The sequence below is a fragment of the Elephas maximus genome, chromosome 8 (genome assembly GCF_024166365.1).
Source record: "Elephas maximus indicus isolate mEleMax1 chromosome 8, mEleMax1 primary haplotype, whole genome shotgun sequence".
Lineage (NCBI taxonomy): Eukaryota > Metazoa > Chordata > Mammalia > Proboscidea > Elephantidae > Elephas > Elephas maximus.
The window spans coordinates 42,295,504-42,320,357 of NC_064826.1; the positions used below are offsets into that span (position 1 = coordinate 42,295,504).

The 24,854-nt window shown below is 36.9% G+C and overlaps 1 protein-coding gene across 1 annotated transcript in view; it reads left to right on the forward strand.

Moving 5' to 3' along the window:
• Window positions 1-24,854, forward strand: part of COG5 (component of oligomeric golgi complex 5) — a 317,777-nt gene that overhangs the window by 136,973 nt on the left and 155,950 nt on the right. The window contains exon 7 of the mRNA XM_049893477.1: window positions 12,956-13,086. Within this exon, the coding sequence (XP_049749434.1) occupies window positions 12,956-13,086 (131 nt within the window). The remainder of the gene's footprint in view (window positions 1-12,955; window positions 13,087-24,854) is intronic.

Sequence of the window (24,854 nt, forward strand, 5' to 3'; positions counted from 1 at the left end):
GTGCTTGTGCCGTGACCGAGTGTCCCGGCTGGGACGCTGTTCTCCCCACTCCAATACCAGTCGCTGCCTCCCGGGGACTTCTCCTACCGGCTGCGTCCCACGCCGCCCGCGCGACCCGGCTGGTCCCCTTCCCGGGGTTAGTTCAAGGGGGTGGAGCAACTCTCCGTGTTTATGGTGTACCTGCGTCCAGTCCAAATCCCTGCAGTACGGTTCCCCGGCTCGGATGCTGCTCTTTCTGCTCCAAGACCAGTCACTGCCTCCCGGGGACTTCTCCTACTGGCTGCGTCCCACGCCACCCTTGGAACCGGCTGGTCCCCCTCCCGGGGTTAGTTCAGGAGGGTGGAGCAGGTCTCTGTGCTTGTGCCGTACCTGACTGGTACGCTGGCTCCAGGCTCTGGAAACAATCGCTGCTTCCCCGTATTAGTTCGTTCTCCGTCTCTAAATCTGTGTTTGTTGTTCAGGGTTCGTAGATTGTTATGTATGTGATCGATTCACTTGTTTTTCCGTGTCTTTGTTGTAAGAGGGATCCGAGGTAGCGTCTGCCTAGTCCGCCATCTTGGCTCCGCCTCCTTCTGTTTTTTTTTTTTTTTTTGAGTTATGAAATTGTTAGACCTGTTTGTGGTTACCTTAATATTTACCCCTATATTTCTAAGTAAAAACCTAACTTGTATTGTCCTATATCTCCTTGTTTTCCTCTCTATATGGCAGTTCTATGCCTTCTGTATTTAGTCCCTCTTTTTGATTATTGTGATCTTTTACATGTTGGTTTCAGCGATGCCCTGTTATGAGCATTTTTTTCTTTTTAAAATTAATCTTAATTTGTTTTTGTGATTTCCCTATTTGAGTTGATATCAGGATGTTCTGTTCTGTGACCTTGTGTTGTGCTGGTATCTGATATTATTGATTATCTGACCAAAGAATTTCCTTTAGTATTTCTTGTAGCTTTGGTTTGGTTTTTGCAAATTTTCTAAGCTTGTGTTTATGTGTAAATGTTTTAATTTCTCCTTCATATTTCAGAGAGAGTTTTGCTGGATATATGATCCTTGGCTGGCAGTTTTTCTCCTTCAGTGTTCTGTATATGTCGTCCCATTCCCTTCTTGCCTGCATGCTTTCTGCTGAGTAGTCTGAACTCATTCTTACTGATTCTTCTTTGTAGGAGACCTTTTTTTTATCCCTGGCTGCTTTAAAAATTTTTTCTCTTTATGTTTGGTTTTGTCAAGTTTGATGATAATGTGTCTTAGTGGTTGTCTTTTTGGATCAATCTTATATGGGGTTCGATGAACATCTTGGATAGATATCCTTTCGTCTTTCATGATGTCAGGGAAGTTTTCTGCCAACAGATCTTCAACTGTTGTCTCTGTATTTTCTGTTATCCCTTCCTGTTCTGGAACTCCAATCACATGCAAGTTATTCTTCTTGATAGAGTCCCACATGATTCTTAGGGTTTCTTCATTTTTTAAAATTTTTTTATCTTATTTTTTTCAACCAAATGGGTGTTAATTGCCTTATCCTCCTGCTCCCCCACTCTGCATTCCAATTGCTTGAGTCTGCTCCTCTGACTTCCTATTGAGTTGTCTAATTCTGTAATTTTATTGTTAATCTTTTGGATTTCTGAATGCTGTCTCTCTATGGATTCTTGCAGCTTATTAATTTTTCCACTATGTTCTTGAATAATCTTTTTGATTTCTTCAACTGCTTTATCAGTGTGTTCCTTAGGTTTTTCTGTAGATTGCCTTATTTCATTCATAAGGTCATCCCTGACGTCTTGAAGCATTCTGTAAATTAGTTTTTTTGTATTCTGCATCTGGCAATTCCAGGATTGTATCTTCATTTGGGAAAGATTTTGAGTCTTTAATTTGGGGAGTTGTAGAATCAATCATGGTGTGCTTCTTTATTTGGTTTGATACCAACTGCTGTCTCTGAGCCATGTATAAGATATTGTAATGATTTATTTTATATTTGGTCACTGAGTCTTATCTTGTTTTGTTTTCTTTCAATATACATAGATGGGCTACTAGAATGCGCTGTCTTGATTGTTGTAGCCGTTGAATCACTTATGTCCTATTACCAGCTGGTTTGGGCTGTTACTAGATATATAATCCTAAGAGTCCTTTCACTATTCTTGGGTAGAATCTGATTTTGGGTCACCATGTGTGTGGTGCAGACTGTCACCTATCCACCTAGAGGAGTAGTGGTGATAGTTGTGTGCACCAGATTCTAGTAGCAGCAGTGGGTCACCCTCCAGGGGGGCAGGATGCTGACAGGGTTCCCCCAAGTGCCGGTGAGGTAGGTGTGTCTCTATTCCTAAAGCACTTTGGTGGGTGGCTCTGCAGCTGTACCTTAGGCACCCAATGCATGTACTTCTACAGATTGGTAGGTGTCACAGTCCTCAGACCCCTAACGCAGGAGCCTAGGTGGTCTGGGGGGAGCCTAAGCCCTCAGTTCCCCGTTGTGGGTCAGTGAGGGCTCTGTTGAATATGCAGAGATATCAGACCTGGGAAACTTGTCTTTCCCGTAGCTAAAACAATTACAGTCAGATCCCTATCAGAATTGCCTTTGCATTATAATAGCCACCTTGTTCCTTGTAGGGATGAAAGCCCAAGAGTGTGGATCTCATATGCTTGGCTGGAGCTGGTTTTGTATTTTTAGTCCAATTTCGGGAAGTCAGGGAAGGATTTTTGGTCCCTGGTTGTTTTGCAGCTGCTTCTCTCAGGCCAGGAGAATGGGTTAGGAAAAGACAAAAAACAAAAACAAAAACCCACAGAGCACTTCACTCTCTGGCCCAGGAAATTCCAATGTTAATGAAGCCGCCTGGGAAGGGGAGGGGAGGGGAGGGATCAGATAGACAGGAGAGAGTAGCACCCAGGAATATAGACAAAGTTACTTATCTTGCTTGGTGATGACTGTTTTATCTGAGATTCCTGAGGGGTGTGTATCCTGTGTGTGTTGGCTGGGTTGAGTTTGCCCCCGAGGGTCAGGCCCGCGTCCTGTGCTTGTGCTGTCTCAGAAGCCATGGCCAGTTCCTCTGCTCCCAGTCCAAAGTCCAGCGCCAAGGTTCCCCGGCTGGGACGCCGTACTACAAGCTCCAAAACCAGTCGCTGTCTCCCGGTGACTTCTCCTCCTGTCAGCCGTGTCGCTGTGCTGCCTACATGCACTGGCTGAGCTTCCCCTAAGTTCACTTAATGGGGGCTAGGGCTGCGTCCCCTGTTTGCGCCGTCTCAGGATGCTGTGCTCAGCTCCCCTGCGCCCAGTCCAAAGCCCGGCGCCAAGGTTTTCTGACTGGGACGCTGGCTCCAGGCTACGAAAACAGTTGTTGCTTCCCTGTGGTTGCTCGTTCTCAGTCTCTGTAGCTCAGGTCAACTCTTTAGATCTGTGTTTGATGGTCAGGGCTCGTAGATTGTGATGTATGTGATCGATTCACTTGTTTTTCTGAGACTTTGTTGCAAGAGGGACCCGAGGTAGCTTCTACCTAGTCAGCCATCTTGGCCCCGCCTCCTCCAACTGATTTTTGTATGTTTATCTTGTGTCCTGATACTTTGCTGAACTCTTCTGTTAGTTCAAGTAGTTTTCTTGTAGATTCTTTAAAGTTTTTCTGTGTATAAGATTATAGCATCTGCAAAGAGATACTTTTACTTCTTTCTTACCAATTTGGATGCCCGTTATTTCTTTTTCTAGCCTAATTGCTCTGGCTAGGACCTCCAGCATAGTGTTGGATAAGAGTCTGTTGCACAATTCTTAAGACTTGGCCTCTTTTTAAAAAAAATTATTATTTGTTTGGTATGAGCTAGGAATTTTTTTCTACTTCGATATCAGAAAATAGTCAAATAGGCAGTTCAATCCAGTGAGAGCTGATTGTTATGATAACATTGAAATGTATATTCTATTGTTCTCTTACTTCTCACTAAGTATTGATCAGAAGGTAGGCATTAAATAAGGGAACAAAGGACCTGAGATATCCTCCTATCCTCTTGGTGAAAAGGGGGAGGTTTTGTAAAAAACCCATTTTTATACTATAATGTAATATCAACAGTACCATGGTTAGAAAATCAGGAAAAACTTTGCCCAGAGGAATAGATAGAGGACACTGTCTTTCTTTTGGCCCTGGGCAATTTTTTGTGCTGCCTGAAACAGACACAGTAGATTTAGGAAAGGAAAGCGAATCCCCTTTTTAAATAGTAATGTTGTTTTTTCCCACTTGTAGTGAGAAACGGGGCTGGGGGGGGTGGGGCGGTGGGGGGGGTGAGGGGGAAGTAAGCCTTGTGATGCCAAATCCTGCTGAACCTTTGAAGAACAAGGAAGATCACTGTGCCCTGAGAAGTGCTTCTGACTTGAAGTACAAAGATGTAGCCAAAGAAGTTTATAGCCTGAGGCTATTCTGTGCATAGTTTAAATTGTAATATCAATTAAGGATTGGTTTAAAAAGTAACAATTTTAACTGTATTTCTTTTCTGTAATACTGAACTCTTTATGAAAATCTATTTTTTCTTGAGCCCTCACCCCCAATCAAAAGAACACAGGCTAGTGACTAGTACCCCTCTTTGGAAATTACAGCTTACTTCATGTAGCTCTTTATGTTTTACAAAACATCCTTCTCATACATTATCTCATTTGTTCCATACAACCTTGCGAGATTTGGACCACAGGTTTTTAAATTTTCATTTTTGAAGTTTCAGAAAGGTTAAGTGTCTTTTTTTCAGGTCATAGAAGTTATTAGTAGACTTGAAACTCAGGTGCTCTGATTTCTAATTCAAGATTCTTTGTATTGGGCTCTGCCTGTATAGGGATGTACCTGTTTTCTCTGAAAGTTTAGTAGAATTTACTTTGTAGTTAAAAGTTTTTTTTTTTTAACAGACGTTTCAGTGATCATTTATTGTTTCAATTTGCGTAAATATTAATTTCATCGGTTATTAGAAAGACTTAATTGGTTTTTCAAACATTAGCTTATTATACATTTCCTCTTACATGAACTTTTAAAAGTATCTTTGGGTTATTTAGTGTTGAAAACTATTAATTTACTTATTGGGAACTCTAAATTTTTTATGTTTTGATGGCAAGACTTTTATCTGTCTCATTTATTACAAATTTTTCCTCCATTCTCTTTTTCTTTTTATCTTATTTTTATAGTTTTCATTAGAAAAGATTAAGAATTGTACATACTAATGATTGTGAAATTTCTCTTATAATTCATTCATTTCTTTAAAGCTCAAAAAGTTATTTTCCCCTAACAGTTGGAAACCCTGGTGGCATAGTGGTTAAGAGTTCGGCTGCTAACCAAAAGGTCTGCAGTTTGAATCCACCCGGTGCTCCTTGGAAACCCTATGAGGGCAGTTCTACTCTGTCCTGTAGGGTCGCTATGAATTGGAATCCATTCCACAGCAATAGTTTTTTTTTTTTTTTTTTAAATGGTTGGAATAAGTATTCTATTTTCTTCTTTTCCCTGTGATGGGTTTTAATTATGAGAAGCATTTGTTAGTAACTTTTCCTTTTTGTTTAGTTATATTTGAGTTATTACATATTAGAAGCTTTTATGTTGTAAACCCATGTTACTATGTCCTCTGTACCCTCTATAAGTCATTATTTCTGATTGTGTGTGAATACCACATTACTTTTGAATAATTTTGCTTTATTTCATTATGTTTTCAATTACATTATTCATTATTGAAATTTTCCTGTGATTGTACATAAAAAATCTTCTTTAAAATATTTTTTTCTCAGACATGGTTTGCCATCGTATTTAAGATATATCCTTAAATACAATTAAAAGAATGACCAATATAATAATAATGCACCGTTTATAATAGTTTGGCAGTTCTTCAAAAAGTTGAACATAGAACACAAACATATGACCCAGCAATCCTAATCATAGGTATATACCCCAAAGAATTGAAAGCAGGAATATAAACCAAAACCTGTATACCATTGTTTACTGCAGCGCTATTCAAAATAGCTAAAAGGTAAAACAACCTAATATCCATCAACAGATGAATGGGTAAACGAAATGTGGTATATATATACAATGGAATATCACTCAACCATAAGGAGAAATGAAATCCTGATACATGCTACAATGTGGATCAAGTTTGAAAACATTGTGACTGAAATAAGTCAGTCACAAAAACACAAATATTATACAATCCCATTTATATGGTAGTGTATAGAGACCAAAGCTTATTAGTGTTTACCAGAGGTGTGAGGGAAGGGAAGAGGGGAGTCATTATTTAGGGGGCACTAGTTTCTGTAAATGATGGTGGAATAATTTGGAAAAAGATAGTTAATGATTGTACAACATGGTAAATGTAATCAATGTCATAGAATTATACATATAAAAATTGCTGAATTGGCAAATGTTTTGCTATATATGGAGCCCAGGTGGCACAGTGGTTGAAGCGATTGACTGCTAACCAAAAGGTTGGTGGTTCAAATCCACCAGCAACTCTGCAGGAGAAAGATATGGCAGTCTGCTTCCATAAAGATTTACAGCCTTGGAAGCCCTGTGGGGTCACTATGAGTCAGAATTGACTCCATGGCAGTGGGTTTGGTTTGGTTTTTTGGTTTTGCTATATAGGATCACTGTATGAGTTGGAATTGACTTGACAGCAATGGGTTTGATTGGTTTTGGTATGTATATTCTTACCACAATAAAAAAAAATACAGTTTATGCCCTGAATAAGGAAATGAAAATAAAAATCTGTATGTAGCTGTTTTTGATGGAATTTTGGGTGACCTTTACTTTTTCTCTAACTTCGTGTGTTTTCTAAGGTTTTTTTCAGGAAATAAGGTTTTTTTTCCTTTTAATTAATTTGTTTGTTTAGATAAACCTCGTGTGCGTAAAGTAATTTTTCTAAAAGATTGGGCAACTATTGATATACATGAAGCCCCTTAGCCATTTGTTAAAAATATCAAACAAGGATTCTAGGGCATTATTATTTTCAGTATATAGAGACACAAATCTCATTTTTGATTGGATAAATTATTTCTATCAGTTTTATAACTGTGCAGCATCCATGTTATTTCATGTAGTTTTATAGTTGTTTTGTTTTGTCTTAATTTTGTCATTTAGCTCAGTAGTCTCTAGTAACTTTATACATTTGTATTCTTTATACAATCTCTAATTTGGGTTATTTACTATCTTAAGCACATGTCTTAAGATTAATATATATTTACTATCACATTAAATTAATATAATTCTTAGTATATTTGAACATGGAGAGGAAATTTGGATAATTAATGGAGAGTTCAGGGTTAAATCAGTGATAAAGTACATGGAAATTTAAGTAAATTAAACAAGGGAGTTATTAACTTAAGGGAAAACAAGAATAATCATTTTTAATTTTGCTTAAGAAGAAAGATTGATGCCCCAGAACAACTTAAAACACAATTGTTGTGATAAACCCCAATCTTTCCAATACAATTTATTTTAACTTCAGGGATTTAATTTTTGTTCAAAGGGCAGCTTTCCTGTCTAGATATTCATCAGTCTACCATGTAACCCTCTGTAACCTACAGTTTTATATTTTGACATTTTGCTTTTGTAAAGGCAGGCGTTAGTCTGGAATTGCTTAATTTGGGATGTGTAGAAGTATCAAATACGGAGGTTTTTCGATAATTTACTGACACGGTTTTGTTTTGAGAATGGTCTCAGGAGGAAATATTTAAGTAAGCAAATAAGAATTTAAAAATCAGCAGACTGAGAAAATATTCATAGCAAATATGATAGACAAACAGTGAGTATTATTTTATAACTAATATAGAACGATTTAAGAAAAGCAATAGATAAGAGGTCAGAAATTATGGAGAGATCCTCAAGAAGAAATAAAGTTAGTAAACAGTAGTTGGTGGTGTTGACGAAGAATACTGAATATACCATGGACTGCCAAGAGAATGAACAACTCTGTCTTGGAAGAAGTACAACCAGAATGCTCCTTAGAAGCAAAGATGGTGAGACTACATCTCACGTACTTTGGACATTTTATCAGGAGGGATCAGTCCCTGGAGAAGGATATCATGCTTGGTAAAGTAGAGGGTCAGGGAAAAAGAGGAAGATCCTGAATGAGACGGATTGACACAGTGGCTGCAACAATAGGCTTAGGCATAATGACAGTTGTGGGAATGGCACTGGACAGGACAGTGTTTCATTCTGCTGTACGCAAGGGTCGCTATGAGTCGGAACCAACTCGACCACACCTAACAAGAACAACAACAATAATAAACAATGGGTATTCTACCTCATCATTTAAAAATTCATGTCAGTCCATCAGTAAAAACATATTTTTTCATTAGCATAAAAAATATTCAAAGCAGTGGTAATATCCAGTACTATTTGTGGTTAGGTGACTCCCACAGATTCCTGAAAAAAAGCATGAAATGCTATAGCCCTTTTGAAAAGTAGTTTATTTCACAAAACTTAAAAATGTTACTTTTTAAGTAAAATTAAAAAGGATTATTCTTTTTGTTTTCCCTGAAGTTAATAATTCCCTTGTTTTTTAATTTACTTAATTTCCCACACACTTACCATTTGACTGTGTGGATCATAACAAATTATGGATAACATTTCGAAGAATGGGAATTCCAGAACACTTAAATGTGCTCATGAGGAACGTTTACATAGATCAAGAGGCAGTTGTTCAGACAGGACAAGGGAATACTGATTGGTTTAAAGTCAGGAAAGGTGTGCGTTAGGGTTGTATTCTTTCACCATACCTATTTAATCTGTATGCTGAACAAATAATCCGAGAAGCTGGACTATATGAAGAAGAATGGGGCATCAGGATTGGAAGAAGACTCATTAACAACCTGCGTTATGCAGATGACACAACCTTGCTTGCTGAAAGTAAAGAGGACTTGAAGATCAAAGATCACAGCCTTCAGTATGGATTACACCTCAACATAAAGAAAACAAAAATCCTCGTAACTGTACCAATAAGCAACATCATAATAAATGGAGAAAAGATTGCAGTTGTCAAGGATTTTGTTTTACTTGGATCCACAATCAACAGCCATGGAAGCAGCAGTCAAGAAATCAAAAGACGCATTGCATTGGGTAAATCTGCTGCAAAGGACCTCTTCAAAGTGTTGAAGAGCAAAGATGTCACCCTGAAGACTAAGGTGCGCCTGACCCAAGCCATGGTATTTTCAATCTCATCTTATGCATGTGAAAGCTGGACAATGAATAAGGAAGACCGAAGAAGGATTGACGCCTTTGAATTGTGGTGTTGGCCAAGAATATTGAATATACCATGGACTGTCAAAAGAACGAACAAATCTGTCTTGGAAGAAGTGCGGCCAGAATGCTACTTAGAGGCAAGGATGGTGAAGCTGTGTCTTACATACTTTGGACATATTGTCAGGAGGGATCAGTCCCTGGAGAAGGACATCAGGCTTGGCAGAGTACAGGGTCAGCGGAAAAGAGGAAGACCCTCAACGAGGTGGATTGACACAGTGGCTGCAACAATGAGCTCAAGCATAACAACGATTGTAGGGATGGCGCAGGACCGGGCAGTGTATTGTTCTGTTGTGCGTAGGGTCGCTATGAGTCAGAACCGACTCGGCGGCACCTAACAACAACAAGAGGCATATAAATGCTTAAAGAGTTCAACACCAGGAAACTAGCACTAAGAGAAATATTAAAGCAAATACTTCAAGCAAAAAGAAAATGATACCAGATAAAAATCTGAATTTACACAAAGGAACAAAGAAACACTAGAAATGGTAACTGTGTGGACAAATATAAAAACCTTCTTTCTTTTTTTTAAATCTGTTTAAAAGATAATGACAACATCACTGATTTAACCCTGAACTCTCCACTAATTATTGAAATTTTGTCTCATTATGTTCAGACATACTATTATATTAATTTAATGTAATTTACATTTAATGTTACATTAAATTAATATTAAGATATGTGTCCTTCTCTAGGTTGAGTTACTCTTGAAATCTCTTTTATTGCTATCATCCCAGAATCTCTCTTTACCATTAACTAGGACATTTATTTTGCCTTTCTTTTAAGTTAAATCCATTGTGTACTGTATTCCATGTCTTTCTCTTTCTTGGTTTGCTGTCTTATGGAGAATATCTTCTGGTAGTTTTCAGAGAAAGGGTGTATGTGAGATAATTTTTTTGATACCTTTAACATGTGAAGACGTCTCTTTAACCTTTCTATTTGGTTACTAGTTTAGCTGATTATGGAATTTTAAATTGGAATTTAATCTATAAAAATATGAAGACAGTACTACACTGTTTTGTGGTTTTCAGTATTGCTGATTGTTGATCCTTTGTAGGTGAGTTACGTTTTCACTCCTTGAGTCTGTAGCATTTTTTTTCCTTCCTTTTTTATTGTGTTTTAGGCAGTTTACAGAGCAAATGAGCTTTGCATTAAACAATTAATACATTTATCGTTTTGTGACATTGGTTGCCAATCCCACAACATGTCAATACTCTCCTCTTCTTGACCTTGAATTTTTTCCATTCATCTAGTTTTCCTGTTACCTCTTGCCTTCTCATCCTTGCCCCTGGGCTGGTGTGCCCATATAGTCTTGTGTACATGGTTGAGCTGCATGTATTATTGTTTTATGGACCTGTCTAATCTTTGACTGGAAACCCTAGTGCTGTAGTGGCTAAGAGCTACGTCTGCTAACCAAAAGGTAGGCAGTTCAGATCCACCGGGCGCTCCTTGGAAACTCTGTGGAGCAGTTCTACCCTGTCCTATAGGGTTGCTATGAGTCAGAATTGACTCCGCCGAAATAGGTTTTGGAATTTTTGGCTGAGAGTGAACCTCAGGAATGACTTCAGTACTGAGTTAAAAGGGTGTCTGGGGACCATGCTTTAAGGGTTTCTCCAGTCTTTGTCACACCAGCAAGCCTGGTCTTTTTCTGAATTGGAATTTTGTTCTACATGTTTCTCCTGCTCTGTCCAGGACCCTCTGTTGTGGTCCCCGTTAGAGCAGCTGCTGGTGGTAGCCAGGCACCATCTAGTTGTGCTGGACTCAGCCTGGTAGACGCTGTGGTTCTTGTGATCCATTAGTCCCTTGGACTAATCTTTCCCTTGTGTTTTTAGTTTGAGTCTGTAGGATTTGTTTCTTTGTTCTTGATTCCGAAATGTCACCATGATATGCCTTGTCTTTTTCAACCATGGGCATTTTGTAGACTCCATTATTCTGGAATTTACATCCTGTAGCCTTGGATACTCTTTATTTTACTGCTGATTTTTAAACGTCCATTTTCTCACATTTCTTTTTTTGGAACTCCTATTATTCTGCTCTTAAACCTCTTGGGCTAGTTTTCTAATTTTTACTTACCTATATTTTTCTCTGTTTTTTTATGGTCCATTCTTGGGAGGTTTTCTCCATTTTTTTTAAACTTTCCAGTGACATTTTCATTTCTCTTGGTATACTTTTAATTTCCAAGAGTACATTTTTGTTGCCTGACTGACTGTTCCTTTTCTGCTACAATTTATTCTTGCTTTTTTTTCATGGATATAATATCACCTTGGATTTCTCTAATGATTGTCTTTTTTGACATTTTCTTCTCCCTACTTGTTTTTTGTTCTTTCCAATTTTTTTTTTTCTGTTCACTTTATCTTTCATGTTAGAGGCTTTGTTCAGATGTAGAAAACACTTTGTTGTATGCTCATATTTAATAGTGGAGAAAGACTAAAAGTTGGTTGGAAACTCTGAGCCTGTGGTTGGGACTTAGAGATTATGGACTTCACTATCTGGTCATCCATCAGAGCTCGTTTGTAGAGGAACCCCCGTATCTCTTCTGTTGGGCTGTTCACATTCCCAAGGGAAAGTTCTTCTAATCATACAATTATTCTGGGGATTGAGATAGAGGAGAAAACTGAGAATTCTGTCCCAAAATTTAGCATGCACACTTTAACGTAATTCCCATGTCCTCTCCTCTAGAGACTCTTTTACCCTGCCCAGGGAATAAGCCCCTATTCTTTCATGAGGCTGAAGGAGGACCAATCACCGTGCTATGGTGCATGTCCATATGTAAAAAAACCTCAACAACAATAAAAAGAAAAAAAAAACTGAGAATATTAAGTGCTGACAAGCATGCAGAGCAAATGGTGGAACCTGGCTAAACAGACACTTATCATGGGATCCAGGACTTCCACTCCTAGGTATTTATCCAAGAGAAATAAAACTTATATTCACACAAACACTTCTACATGAATGTTTGTAGCAGCTGTACTTATAATCATCACAAAGTAGAAAACTAAAACCAAACCCAGTGCTGTCGAGTCGATTCCGACTCATAGCGACCCTATAGACAGAGTAGAACTGCCCCATAGAGTTTCCAAGGAGCGCCTGGCGGATTCGAACTGCCGACCCTTTGGTTAGCAGCTGTAGCACTTAACCACTTGCACCACCAGCGTTTCCGTGCCACCCAGGGAACTTACAATTCTGTAAATGGAGTTAATTCCTCTCTAACTTTTTTTTTATTCAATAATACCATGGAGATCCTCTAGTGTAACTAGCTGTAGATCTATCTGCATGATCATATAAACTGGCTGCATGGTAAGGTTTGTTTTCGTAATTATTAGTCATTCTCCAAATGTTGGATATTTGTTTCAAATGTTTTTATATTATAGAATACAACTTTTATAACCGCAGATTTCCGGGCTTTTCAGGATATTTATTTACAGTAAAATAAAGTTGATAATAGATTTTATACAATCTGTTGACATTGCTTTCAACTTATAATAATCATAATTTCTATACTTGTTTACCAACTCTATCTTATCTGAAATATTTAGCTCCACAGTAAAGTTATTTATTAAAGAGAAAATATGTGGGCGACCGTATTTTTTTAAATGTTGATTTTTTGAAAGGAAACTGTATTCAACAATAAATCTATAGTATTTTTTAATAAGTTATACATGTTTTGATACCTTGGTATTTATTTGGTATTGAAATATTTGAATGTGCTTGTATTGTTTTTTGTTTTTTAAATAGATTATCTTTCTCAAGGAATAGATCTTTCTGGAATAGAAGTAATAGAAAATGATCTACTCTTTATTGGAAGAGCTCGACTTGAGGTGGAAAATCAAGCTAAGCGCCTACTGGAGCAGGGTGTGGAGACTCAGGTAATAACATAGCTTTTTTTAATGTGAAAAATATGGCTTACTACAGATGAATATTTATTTGACTTTTAGTTCAAAAAGTAATGTATATCCGCATTTTACTGGTGAAAAACTACATGCTTTACAGTTTGAATTGAGAATAGGGTATAAAAATATAAAGAAAATTATACCAGAAATATATTTAATCCTACTAAAAGTAGACACTAAGATTTCTAATATGTAATGTATGCAATAAGAAATGTATTTTATATAATGTATATATGTAGATAAATAGATAGTTAACACCTATTGAGCATGATTGCTTTGTCCAAGACACTGTTACTCATTTAAGCCTCTGAACAACCCAGTAAATTTGGTACTATTGTTATTTCCTTCTTTCAGATGAGGAAACAGGGAGCTTAAATAATTTGTCCAAGATTACTCAGCTAGTAAATGGTATAGTTATATCCGAATCTTAAGCATACTAATTCCAGAGGCTTATACCCTTAATCACTATGCCATAATTTAAAAATTTTACTCATGATTTCTCCTTAGGTCTCAATATCCTGATGCTTATTTTACTCAATTAGAAGAAACTCAAAGGTATTGATAATATTAGAATCAACAAATTAGCGTTAAACGTTAGTTCTTTTACATTTGTAATGTACTCATATTTTCTTCATTTGGATTAGACCCAAATACAGTTATACTATTCAGCTTTTTTAATATCACCTAAACCAAGAATTTCATTTTGTACATTTCTATTGGACAAAGATAATGTTATTAGTAGTTCTTTAAGTGTTCTAAAAATCAGGAAGGTACTTGTTTGACTTGTGAGTCTTAATACTTGTAATTTAAAAAATATAACAATTGAACATCACTTTTTAAAATAAGCTTTTTAAATTGAAGTGTTACATGCATAATGAAAAGAGAAAAAAATCATGAATGTACATATAGCGTGAAATATCACGATGTGTACACACTTGTGAAATCAAAACCCACATCAGGAGATAGTCCTTTACCAACACTCCTGGAGTATCTTCATTCTCACAGTCACTACCACTCTTCCCCAGAGGTGACTATTGTCCTGACTTCTAGCACTAGAAACTAGTTTTGCCTGTTTCGTCATTTATCTTTTAACTCTAGGTCTCCCTAGGAGGATACAGCTTTCAATCTGTTAAAGAATTAGGTACGTCACTACATCAAATAAGAAAAGATACCTTATTAAGATCTTAAAAAGAGAAGCAAACAGAACTCTATTAATCAATTTTTCTGCTCTGAATTAAGGAAGAAAGAGTAGTTGCCTTCTTAAGAAATGGCCTCTCAGTTCAACTCTCCAGCTTTGCATCCACATATGCAGATTATACCTTCTTGGAAGTTTTATTTATTTCTTTATTTTTATGTATCCAATACTTAATATTTTAAGGTGGCAGTCAAACCAAGGAATCATGGCAGTCAAACCAAGGTGTTCTGGAAAGGAACAATAATGTAGCACTAAAACACCATAGTAGGGATGGGTGACTTTAATATGCCACATTGGAATGGTTACTTTAAAAGGTTAATTTTTTTTGTATTCTTGTAATATTTTGAGTGAGAAAGTGTTTTCTAGAATAGTTCCTAAGTAAGCCGTATTTTACATATTTTATTATTTTTGTGTACATTTTAATGATTGCCACTTTTGATCTTGCTTTAGACTTTTAAAATTCGTATTAAAAATTAAAGAACTGACAAACTTTTAGGAAATTAATATTCCTTAAGTATTGATGGTTTTATTATATATTCAGATTGTATTACATTGATCAAAAGGTTATTAAAGTGGATAACTGTGGTTGTTCACTTGTTTCTGATCAAATTAGAAAAGGTAAGTTAGAAAGATAAAGAAGAAGAAACGTAGAAGTATCGTGCATCTAAATGGGTAGATGTGGGGTGATCTGTGTGGATCTTAGAAAACGGGAGCTAGAGAGCTATAATTTTTTAATATAAATTTGCATGGTTCGGAGGAGGGTAGATCTTCCTCAGTTCCAAAAACCCAGTGCCGTCGAGTCAATTCTGACTCATAGCGACCCTATAGGACAGAGTTTCCAGGGAGCGCCTGGCGGATTCTAACTGCCGACCCTTGGGTTAGCAGCTATATCACTTAACCACTACGCCACCAGGATTTCCTCTTCCTCAGTGGATGGAAATAATGTCTCTTTGTAAGGCTGTAAGGTTAAGGGTCATATTATCCTAGTTTGTTGACATTAGCCATTAAGATTATCTAGTTCTTTTTTCTTGTTTAGATCCAATATGTTTGAAGTTATGTTCTGAATATAATTTGGGTTCCTACATATCTTTCCCTAAAGGGTGAAAATGTACTGATCTGCCAGTATTAACATTCTGGTTCAGTTGAGTCTATACTGTTTTTCTCATTTGTGAATTGCTATTTGTATTTATAACATCATTTATTTCTGGGTTTGGTCATGTATGTCTGCCTCCCTCACACCTGGAGCCTGTGGGATATTTCAGAAAGTCAGGGTTCTAGCTTTGCTGAGATAATGACATCACTGAGATAATACTTTCTAGAAAGCAGGGTGTTCTAGTAAAAAAGACCCTGTGTTGGGAACTAGACAGCTCTGTTAGTCTCTTTTTGGATAACAAACTAGAGGTGACATTCAACTGTGTCATCAGGCAGTTTAGGAATTAAGAATGAAGCTAACCTTTATTGAATGTCTGTTCTTTGCCAGGCTTTGTGTTAGTCACTTTACATTTGTTATCTGACTTGCTGTAACAAATCTGTGAGAAAGATATAATTATCCACTTTTTATAGTTAAGGAAACAAAGGCCTGGAAAGGTTAGGAAATTAGCTGAAGATTGCACAGCTAGGAAGAGGTAGAATCATGGTCTGAAGTGCCTGCTTTCCCCCTTCTTTAATAAGACCAAGCAGTTAATTCTAATTTTGTTTAAAAATTTGCATTTAAAATTATTTGACAATTTGTGAAACAATTTATGTTGAAAAAGGAATTCTTACAACATAAAAATTTCTTTAGGAAGTTTCTGTGTAATGATTCATCTAAACTGTTCCCTCAATATTCCTCAGAATTTTGATGTTTCTCTTTTTACTCTCTGAAATGACTATTTTAGACTTTCTCCACTTTCCATCAACCTTCCCCTCTTGCCATACACTCCATTTTACTCTGAGTAGATGCCCTTAACTTCTACGCCACAGAGAGATACCTCACATCACCTATGTTTTAGACCCCCCTATTTTTTTTACTTTCTTACGAGTCTTGTTGACTTTTCCATCTTTCATTTATATCTTCATCCTCTCCGTTTTTACTGACTCTTCATCAGCATTTAAACATGTACATTTTCGGCCACTCTCTGTTCTCTATTCTTTAGTTACACAAGCTTTCTTTTAGTTTTTCACGTACATCATTTTCCTTTCTCGCTTTGGACGTTTCTTCATGTTCTTTTTATGCCTGAAATACTCTTCATAGACAAAAAACAAAAAGCCAAACCTGAGTCAATTTCGACTCATAGCAACCCCATAGGACAGAGTAGAACTGCACCATAGGGTTTGCAAGGTAATAAATCTTTATGGAAGAAGACTGCCACATCTTTCTCCTGTGAAGTTGCTGGTGGGTTTGAACTGTCCTCCTTTTGGTTAGCCATCGAGCCTTTACCCGCTGAGCCACCAGGGATCCTAAACTACTCTTCATACTTTCCATTAAAACAGAAGCTGTAGCTTATCACCATTTTATTCTTAGGTATATTCTCCCACTTGTCAAGAATCATTGAAATAGTTATTCTTAATATTTATGTTGTTGTTAGGTGCCATTGAGTTGGTTCTGACTCATAGCAACCCTATGTACTACAGAACGAAACACTGTCTGGTCCTGTACCATACTCACGATTGTTGTTACGCTTGAGCCCATTGTTGCAGCCACTGTGTCAATCCATCTTGTTGAGGGTTTTCCTCTTTTTCGCTGACCCTCTCCTTTACCAAACATGATGTCCTTCTCCAGGGACTATAAGTATAGACTAAAAGAAATACTTTAACTTGGAGATACTATTGCATTCATGAAATATTACACACGTAGTTTACAAGTTCATAGCCTAAATAGAGTTGTTTAATATTAATAAACAAGGAACTTTTAAAAAATTACATGTCATAATTTGCATTTCATAATCAATTTGACATTTATATTGGTTTCTCAAAACTGTTGATAATTCTCTTTTGTTGTATAGGTAGTTGATGGCTGTCATTCTCAATATCTTAATTTTAAAACTTAAGATAGTACAAGGTTCTTTAGTGATATGTTTGCCAACTGTAGAATATCAGAAATTCTCCATCTTTATTTTCTTCAGTAATTTTAGATGATTTGACTGTTGGCTGATAAATTGAGATCACTTTTTTTAAATGAAGTTATTATCAATAAACACCATTTCTACTACTTCGTTGCATCCAGGTGTTATGCAGGAGGGAAAAAAAGGAAAGTCACCCAACTGCAACTTTTACGGAGATGATGTCACTTCAGTTTCATGACCATTCCTATTGTCTGAAACAACTATTTATTAAAAGAAAGTTAGTGCAAAAAAAAATGTTATTTTTTTTAGCGTTCTTTTTCCAAACCAATTTTTAAAAATTAATGCAGATAACTGCTCTTTAGCCTAATGTGTTGTATTCACTTATAGGTTTTAAATAGCTTTGTAGTATTACAAAGCCTCTACTACAGCATTACAAAACTTCTGTTTTCAAAGTCATAAACTAAGTGACTACTTAGATACAGAGGAATGCTGACCTCACAAAAGTCCTAATACTGGTACGTGGAAGGATCCATAGTAAGATCCCTACCACTTTCTTTAAAAAAAAAAAAAATTGGAAGAATGTGATGATCTGGAGCCCATCTCTTGGTGAAGCATATCATGTCACCATATTAGAAAAAACATCCTTCCACTTGGTAGGCAGTCTTCGTTACAGGCATGAGCTGGGTGTGTATATGTGAAGTAGCCAACTACCTGCAGCTCTCATCTGACTCCTTTATTGCTGGGTGTGTGTGTGTATCCTACTGACCCTCAAAGTCTTTCACTGATAGAAACCAGAATAAGGAAGAGAAGACTTTATTATCTTTTCAGGATTGCTACAGACTCCGTTACCTTAAGCTCTAACTAGCTTTCAAAAATAGGTGATAGAGATTTTGATCTGGACTAGTTCCTGCATCACCATAGATACCAGGCCCCCACAGTCAAATGATGACATTTTAATTAGGAAGATGGTTTTAACTTGTAAATTATAAGCTTTCCCAGTAAACAAGTGTGGGACTTTCTGGGGGTTCCAGGATAGAGGGAAATGATGTACTTTCTTATCTTTAGAGGTCATCAGGAAGCAGGATCTGTGCGTTCACTTCTTTCAGAGTTCAGTACCTGGCTATCGCCTCCTCTGTGGTAGTTGTTGAAGTGCTAGTAACTAAATATCCACAAACTCACTTTTCTCCAAGGCAGAAAACCTTGGTCAAGCCCAGGATCCCAGGATTCTGGTGCTCGTGGCCTACAAGCCAAGAGGTACCGTGATAGCATATCTAGGTAGATGTTTCTGTAACATGACAATTTAGAATTGGAGTTCAGTAAGCAAATGTCTACGTAGCATACAGGAAATGATTGTTATATTATGAACCTCTTTACTTTCCAAAATAAAAATTTTAAATAAAATTCTATAAAAGATTAAAAAAAATTGATTTGTGTCAAACATAACAAGGGTACCAGTGAAAATGCACTGTGTGCAAAGGGATCTGTGAAGTTAAGCATTTTTTTAAGGTTCAAAAAGAAATTCCTGGCAAAGTTGAACATGTTGGTTGCTTTTGAAGTTAATTACAGTGATTCAGCAAACAGCACTTCTTTTGTGATCTCTTTCTTCACTTAGTGTCCCAGCAAACACCAGTAGTAAACTGTAGCCATCTATGTCAGTTAATTTGTCAAGCTGAGTAGCTGCTCTAAGAGGCCTAGCTTTCCTGTCTTTTTAACTGCTAGATGTTTCCCTGGCTCACCTCATGAAACTTTGAATAAATTTCATCATTTGGATCTATAGAAACTCCTTTTGTATATTTGATCCCAGTATTATATAAGGTTTTGACAATTTTTCAGCTCTCATACAAAGCATTTTTTCTTGGTACATAATAAGCAACTTGAAAGGATAATGATAGTGCTTTTCAAGCAAACAGACCTGTTCGTATTTCCTTTAACTAGCCTCAATTTACTCATTTACCACTGTTCCCCCAAATATTTGTCCATTTGCTCCCGTAATTGTTAATTTCCTTAGATTTAGGAGAGATCTTAGACTAAGTATGGAGCCCTGGTGGCACAGTGGTTAAGAGCTTAGCTGCTAACCAAAAGATAAACAGTTCAAATTTACTAGCTGCTCCTTGGAAATCCTATGGGGCAGTTCTACTCTGTCCTATAGGATTGATCTGAATAAGAATTGACTCAAGGCAGTGGGTTTTTGGTTTGGCCTAGGTACATCATTCAATCAGATAAGCTTTATAACATTGTGTAAATAATAACTCAAAAAGTTACTATTTCACAGTTCCCCTTTAAAGATAATACATTGCTTATGCTGTTATTAATAATAGTAATATTATTAATTTATAATGGCATAAACCAGTGTTTAATAATTTAAAACGATACTTTTAACTGGTTATCTAATTTTTTTTCCCTAAAACATGTTTAGTTTCTCCTTAAATTTGAATAGAAATGAATTTAAACTCCTATCACTATAAATCAAGATTTGGCAATCTATAGCTTATGGCCTGTTTTTTTATGGTGCAGGTGCTAAGAATTGTTTTTACATTTTTAAATGGTTGAAAAAAAGAAGAATATGCAATAGATAGAGACCATATGTGGCAAACAAAGCCTAAAATATTTACTATCCGGCCATTTAAAGAAAAAGTATGCCAATCTAAATAATTGCATTTTCTTCTTGGTGGGTAATTTAATCTTTTCCTTTCTTTCTTCCTCACTCCCTTCATTCTTTCCTTTTTTTGCAGTATTTCAGCTATCGTATGGTATTTCTCTTATGTTTTTCTTTTATGCCAAACTAAGAGTACCACTGACGGGTATTTCTGTATTATACAGTCATCTTATTTTCTTATTCTTTGACATGTTCTCTTGCCCTGAGCAACCCACAGTAACATTGGCATCTTTTATTGTATTTTATTACCATCTTGTAGTATAGATTCACATCTAATTAACTGTCTGTTTTCTGCCTTGGGTCTGTTTTGGCATTATTGCCATCCAAAGTTTTTCAGTTCACTTAATGGCATTTCATTTCATTCTGCCCTGTGAATAATTTCTTCAATAACAGACTAAATTTTAATTGTATTCATATCCTGCTTTTTGGTTAAAGTTTGGTTGTCACTCTTCAATCTGTATGTTTTCTGTTTCTCAAAAATTTACTGCGTTTGTATTTGGATGACTGTTTTTATGATTTTGCTTCATTTAAACAATCTTATGTTAGACTTTTATTAAAGTGGTGAAAACGGAAAAGTTTCAAACTGGAGACACTTACGTCTGACTAAGAATGATGGGGCCAACATGCATTCTCAGGAAACAAAAGGTCAGGATGTAAACCATTTAGGAAGAGTGTGTCAAGATGTACATGATTGTTCTCAGGAAAAATGTGTTCATAACTGACCTAACAGGTCAGGATGTAAACCATTTGGGAAGAATGTGTAAACAGTTTCCTTCCCAAACTGACTACAATCATGAATCCAAAAAAAAAAAACAACCCTCTGCCGTCCAGTCAATTCCGACTCATATATGACCCTATAGGACAGAGTAGAACTGTTCCATATGGTTTCCAAGGAGCAGCTGGTGAATTCGACCTGCCAACCTTTTGGTTAACAGCTGAGCTTTTAGCCACTGTGCCACCAGGGCTCCACAATCATGAATAGCTGACTACAATTCCACAATAAAATGTAACCCAACCTGTTAGCATCTCACACCTAAGTGGTTAACTCACTCCTCCCTCACCAAGTGATTGACTTTTATGTTTCAAAGAACTCCAAGCTGAAGCTGATCTTATTTACAATCAATCATTAACCCCCTACTTTTCCTTTGTTCTCTGTGTTCTCTCCACTTGAACTGTGGAATATTTTGTATTTCTACCTAGTGCTGCCCAGCTATAAAAAAATAGCTGTTATTATTTCTCAATAAAACTTCTTTTCTTTCCCTCTAAACAGAGTACAAGATTTTCTTCGTTGATGGTAATGAATAGTAAAATTTTTATTTTGTGATTCAGAAAAAAATGAAAACTCAGTCAACCACTTTGGGTAACTCTAAATTAATTTGCATTTGCCGTAGATTTATATAATTGGAGTGATACAGCATGTTCTTTCTTGCATCTGGCTTTATTCATTCAGTATAATTATCTTGAGATTCACCTATGTTGTTGTGTGCCTTGGTAGTTTGTTCCTTTTTATTTCTGATTAATATTCCATTTAGTGGATATACAACATTTTATTTATTCATTCACTTATTAATAGGCATTTGTGTTGCCAGTTCAGGGCTATTGTAAAAAAACCTGGTACGAATAATCACATACAAATGTTTTCGTCAGCATATGTTTTCATGTCTCCTTGATAAATACCTAAGACTGAGAATGGTTGGGTCTTTGTGAATAATTGTGTGTTTACTTTTGAAGAAATTGCAGGTTTTCTAAACGGTTCTATCATTTTACATTCTCATATGCAGTGGATTAGAATTCTTTTTCCTCTAGATTCTAGTCAACATTTGACATTTGCAGTCTTTTTAGTTGTAGCCATTTTAATGGGTATGCAGTAGATTCTCATTGTGGTTTTAATTTGCGTTTTCCTAATAACTGTCGACATGACCAATTTTTCAGATGCTTAATAGTGAAGGGTCTTGCCCAACTTTTTTTAAAATAATTTTTGTTGTGCTTTAAGTGAAAGTTTACAAATCAAGTCAGTCTCTCACATATAAACTTATATACACCTTACTACATACTCCTACTTACTCTCCCCCTAATGAGTCAGCCCTTTCCCTCCTTCCAGTCTTTCCTTTCGTGACCATTTTGCCAGTTTCTAACCCCCTCTACCTTCCCATCTCCCCTCTAGATAGGAGACGCCAACATAGTCTCAAGTGTCCACCTGATACAAGGAGCTCACTCCTCATCAACATCTCTCTCCAACCCATTGTCCAGTCCCTTCCATGTCTGATGAGTTGCCTTCTGGAATGGTTCCTGTCCTGGGCCAACAGAAGGTTTGGGGACCATGACCACTGGGATTCTTCTAGTCTGAGTCAGACCATTAAGTCTGGTCTTTTTATGAGAATTTGGGGTCTGCATCCCACTGATCTCCTGCTCCCTCAGGGGTTCTGTGTTGTGCTCCCTGTCAGGGCAGTCATCTGTTGTGGCCGAGTACCATCTAGTTCTTCTGGTCTCAGGATCATGTAAGTCTCTAGTTCATGTGGCCCTTTCTGTCTCTTGGGCTCATAATTACCTTGTGACCTTGCTGTTCTTCATTCGCCTTTGATCCAGGTGGGTTGAGACCGATTGATGCATCTTAGGTGGCCGCTTGTTAGCATTTAAGACCCCAAACACCACACTTCAAAGTGAGATGCAGAATGTTTTCTTAATAGAATTTGTTTTGCCAATTGACTTAGATGTTTCCTAAAGCCATAGCCCCCAAACCCCCTCCCTTGCTCCCCTGATCTTCGAAGCATTCAGTTTATTCAGGAAACTTCTTTGCTTTTGGTCCAGTCCAGTTGAGCTGACCTTCCCTGTATTGAGTGTTGTCCTTCCCTGCACCTAAAGTAGTTCTTATCTACTATCTAATCAGTAAATAACCCTCTCCCACCCTCCCCCCCCATAACCACAAAAGAGTGTGTTCTTCTGAGTTTAAACTATTTCTCAAGATCTTATAATAGTGGTCTCATACAACATTTGTCTTTTTGCAACTGACTAATTTCACTCAGCATAATGCCTTCCAGGTTCCTCCATGTTATGAAATGTTTCACAGATTCATCATTGTTCTTTATCAATGCGTAGTATTCCACTGTGTGAATATACCATAATTTATTTAACCATTCATCTGTTGATGGACACCTTGGTTGCTTCCAGCTTTTTGCTATTGTAAACAGTGCTGCAATAAACATGGGTGTGCATATACCTGTTCGTGTAAAGGCTCTTGTTTCTCTAGGATATATTCCAAGGAGTGGGATTTCTGGGTTGTATGGTAGTTCTGTTTCTAACTTTTTAAGGAAATGGCAGATCGATTTCCAAAGTGGTTGTACCATTTTACATTCCCACCAGCAGTGTATAAGAGTTCCAGTCTCTCCACAGCCTCTCCAGCATTTATTATTTTGTGTTTTTTGGATTAATGCCAGCCTTGTTGGAGTGAGATGGAATCTCATCGTAGTTTTAATTTGCATTTGTCTAATGGCTAATGATCGAGAGCATTTTCTCATGTATCTGTTAGCTGCCTGAATATCTTCTTTAGTGAAGTGCGTGTTCATATCCTTTGCCCACTTTTTGATTGGGTTGTTTGTCTTTTTGTGGTTGAGTTTCAACAGAATCATATAGATTTTAGAGATCAGGCGCTGGTCAGAGATGTCATAGCTGAAAATTTTTTCCCAATCTGTAGGTGGTCTTTTTACTCTTTTGGTGAAGTCTTTAGATGAGCATAGGTGTTTGATTTTTAGGAGCTCCCAGTTATCTGGTTTCTCTTCGTCATTTTTGGTAATGTTTTGTATTCTGTTTATGCCTTGTATTAGGGCTCCTAGGGTTGTCCCTATTTTTCCTTCCATGATCTTTATTGTTTTTGTCTTTGTGTTTAGGTCTTTGATCCACTTGGAGTTAGTTTTTGTGCATGGTGTGAGGTATGGGTCCTCTTTCATTTTTTTGCAAATGGATATCCAGGTATGCCAGCACCATTTGTTAAAAAGACTCTCTTTTCCCTAGTTAATTGACACTGGGCCTTTGTCAAATATCAGCTGCTCATATGTGGATGGATTTATATCTGGGTTCTCAGTTTTGTTCCATTGGTCTATGTGCCTGTTGTTGTACCAGTACCAGGCTGTTTTGACTACTGTGGCTGTATATAGCTTCTGAAATCAGGTAGAGTGAGGCCTCCCACTTTCTTCTTCTTTTTCAGTAATGCTTTTTTTTTTTTTTTTACTTGTCTGGGGCTTCTTTCCCTAGCATATGAAGTTGGTGATTTGTTTCTCCATCACATTAAAAAATGTCATTGGAATTTGGATTGGAAGTGCATTGTATATATAGATGGTTTTTGGTAGAGTAGACATTTTTACTATGTTAAGTCTTGCTATCCATGAGCAAGGTATGTTTTTCCGCTTATGTAGGTCCCTTTTAGTTTCTTGCACTAGTACTTTGTAGTTTTCTTTGTATAGGTCTTTTACATCTTTGGTAAGATTTATTCCTAAGTATTTTATCTTCTTGGGGGCTACTGTGAATGGTATTGATTTGGTTATTTCCTCTTCAATGTTCTTTTTGTTGATGTAGAGGAATCCGAGTGATTTTTGTATGTTTATCTTGTAACCTGAAACTCTGCCAAACTCCATTAGTTTCAGTACTTTTTTTGAGGATTCCTTAGGGTTTTCTGTGTATAAGATCATGTCATCTGCAAATAGAGATAATTTTACTTCTTCCTTGCCAATCCGGATGCCCTTTATTTCTTTGTCTAGCCTAATTGCTCTGGCTAGGACCTCCAACACAATGTTGAATAAGAGCGGTGATAAAGGGCATCCCTGTCTGGTTCCCGTTCTCAAGGGAAATGCTTTCA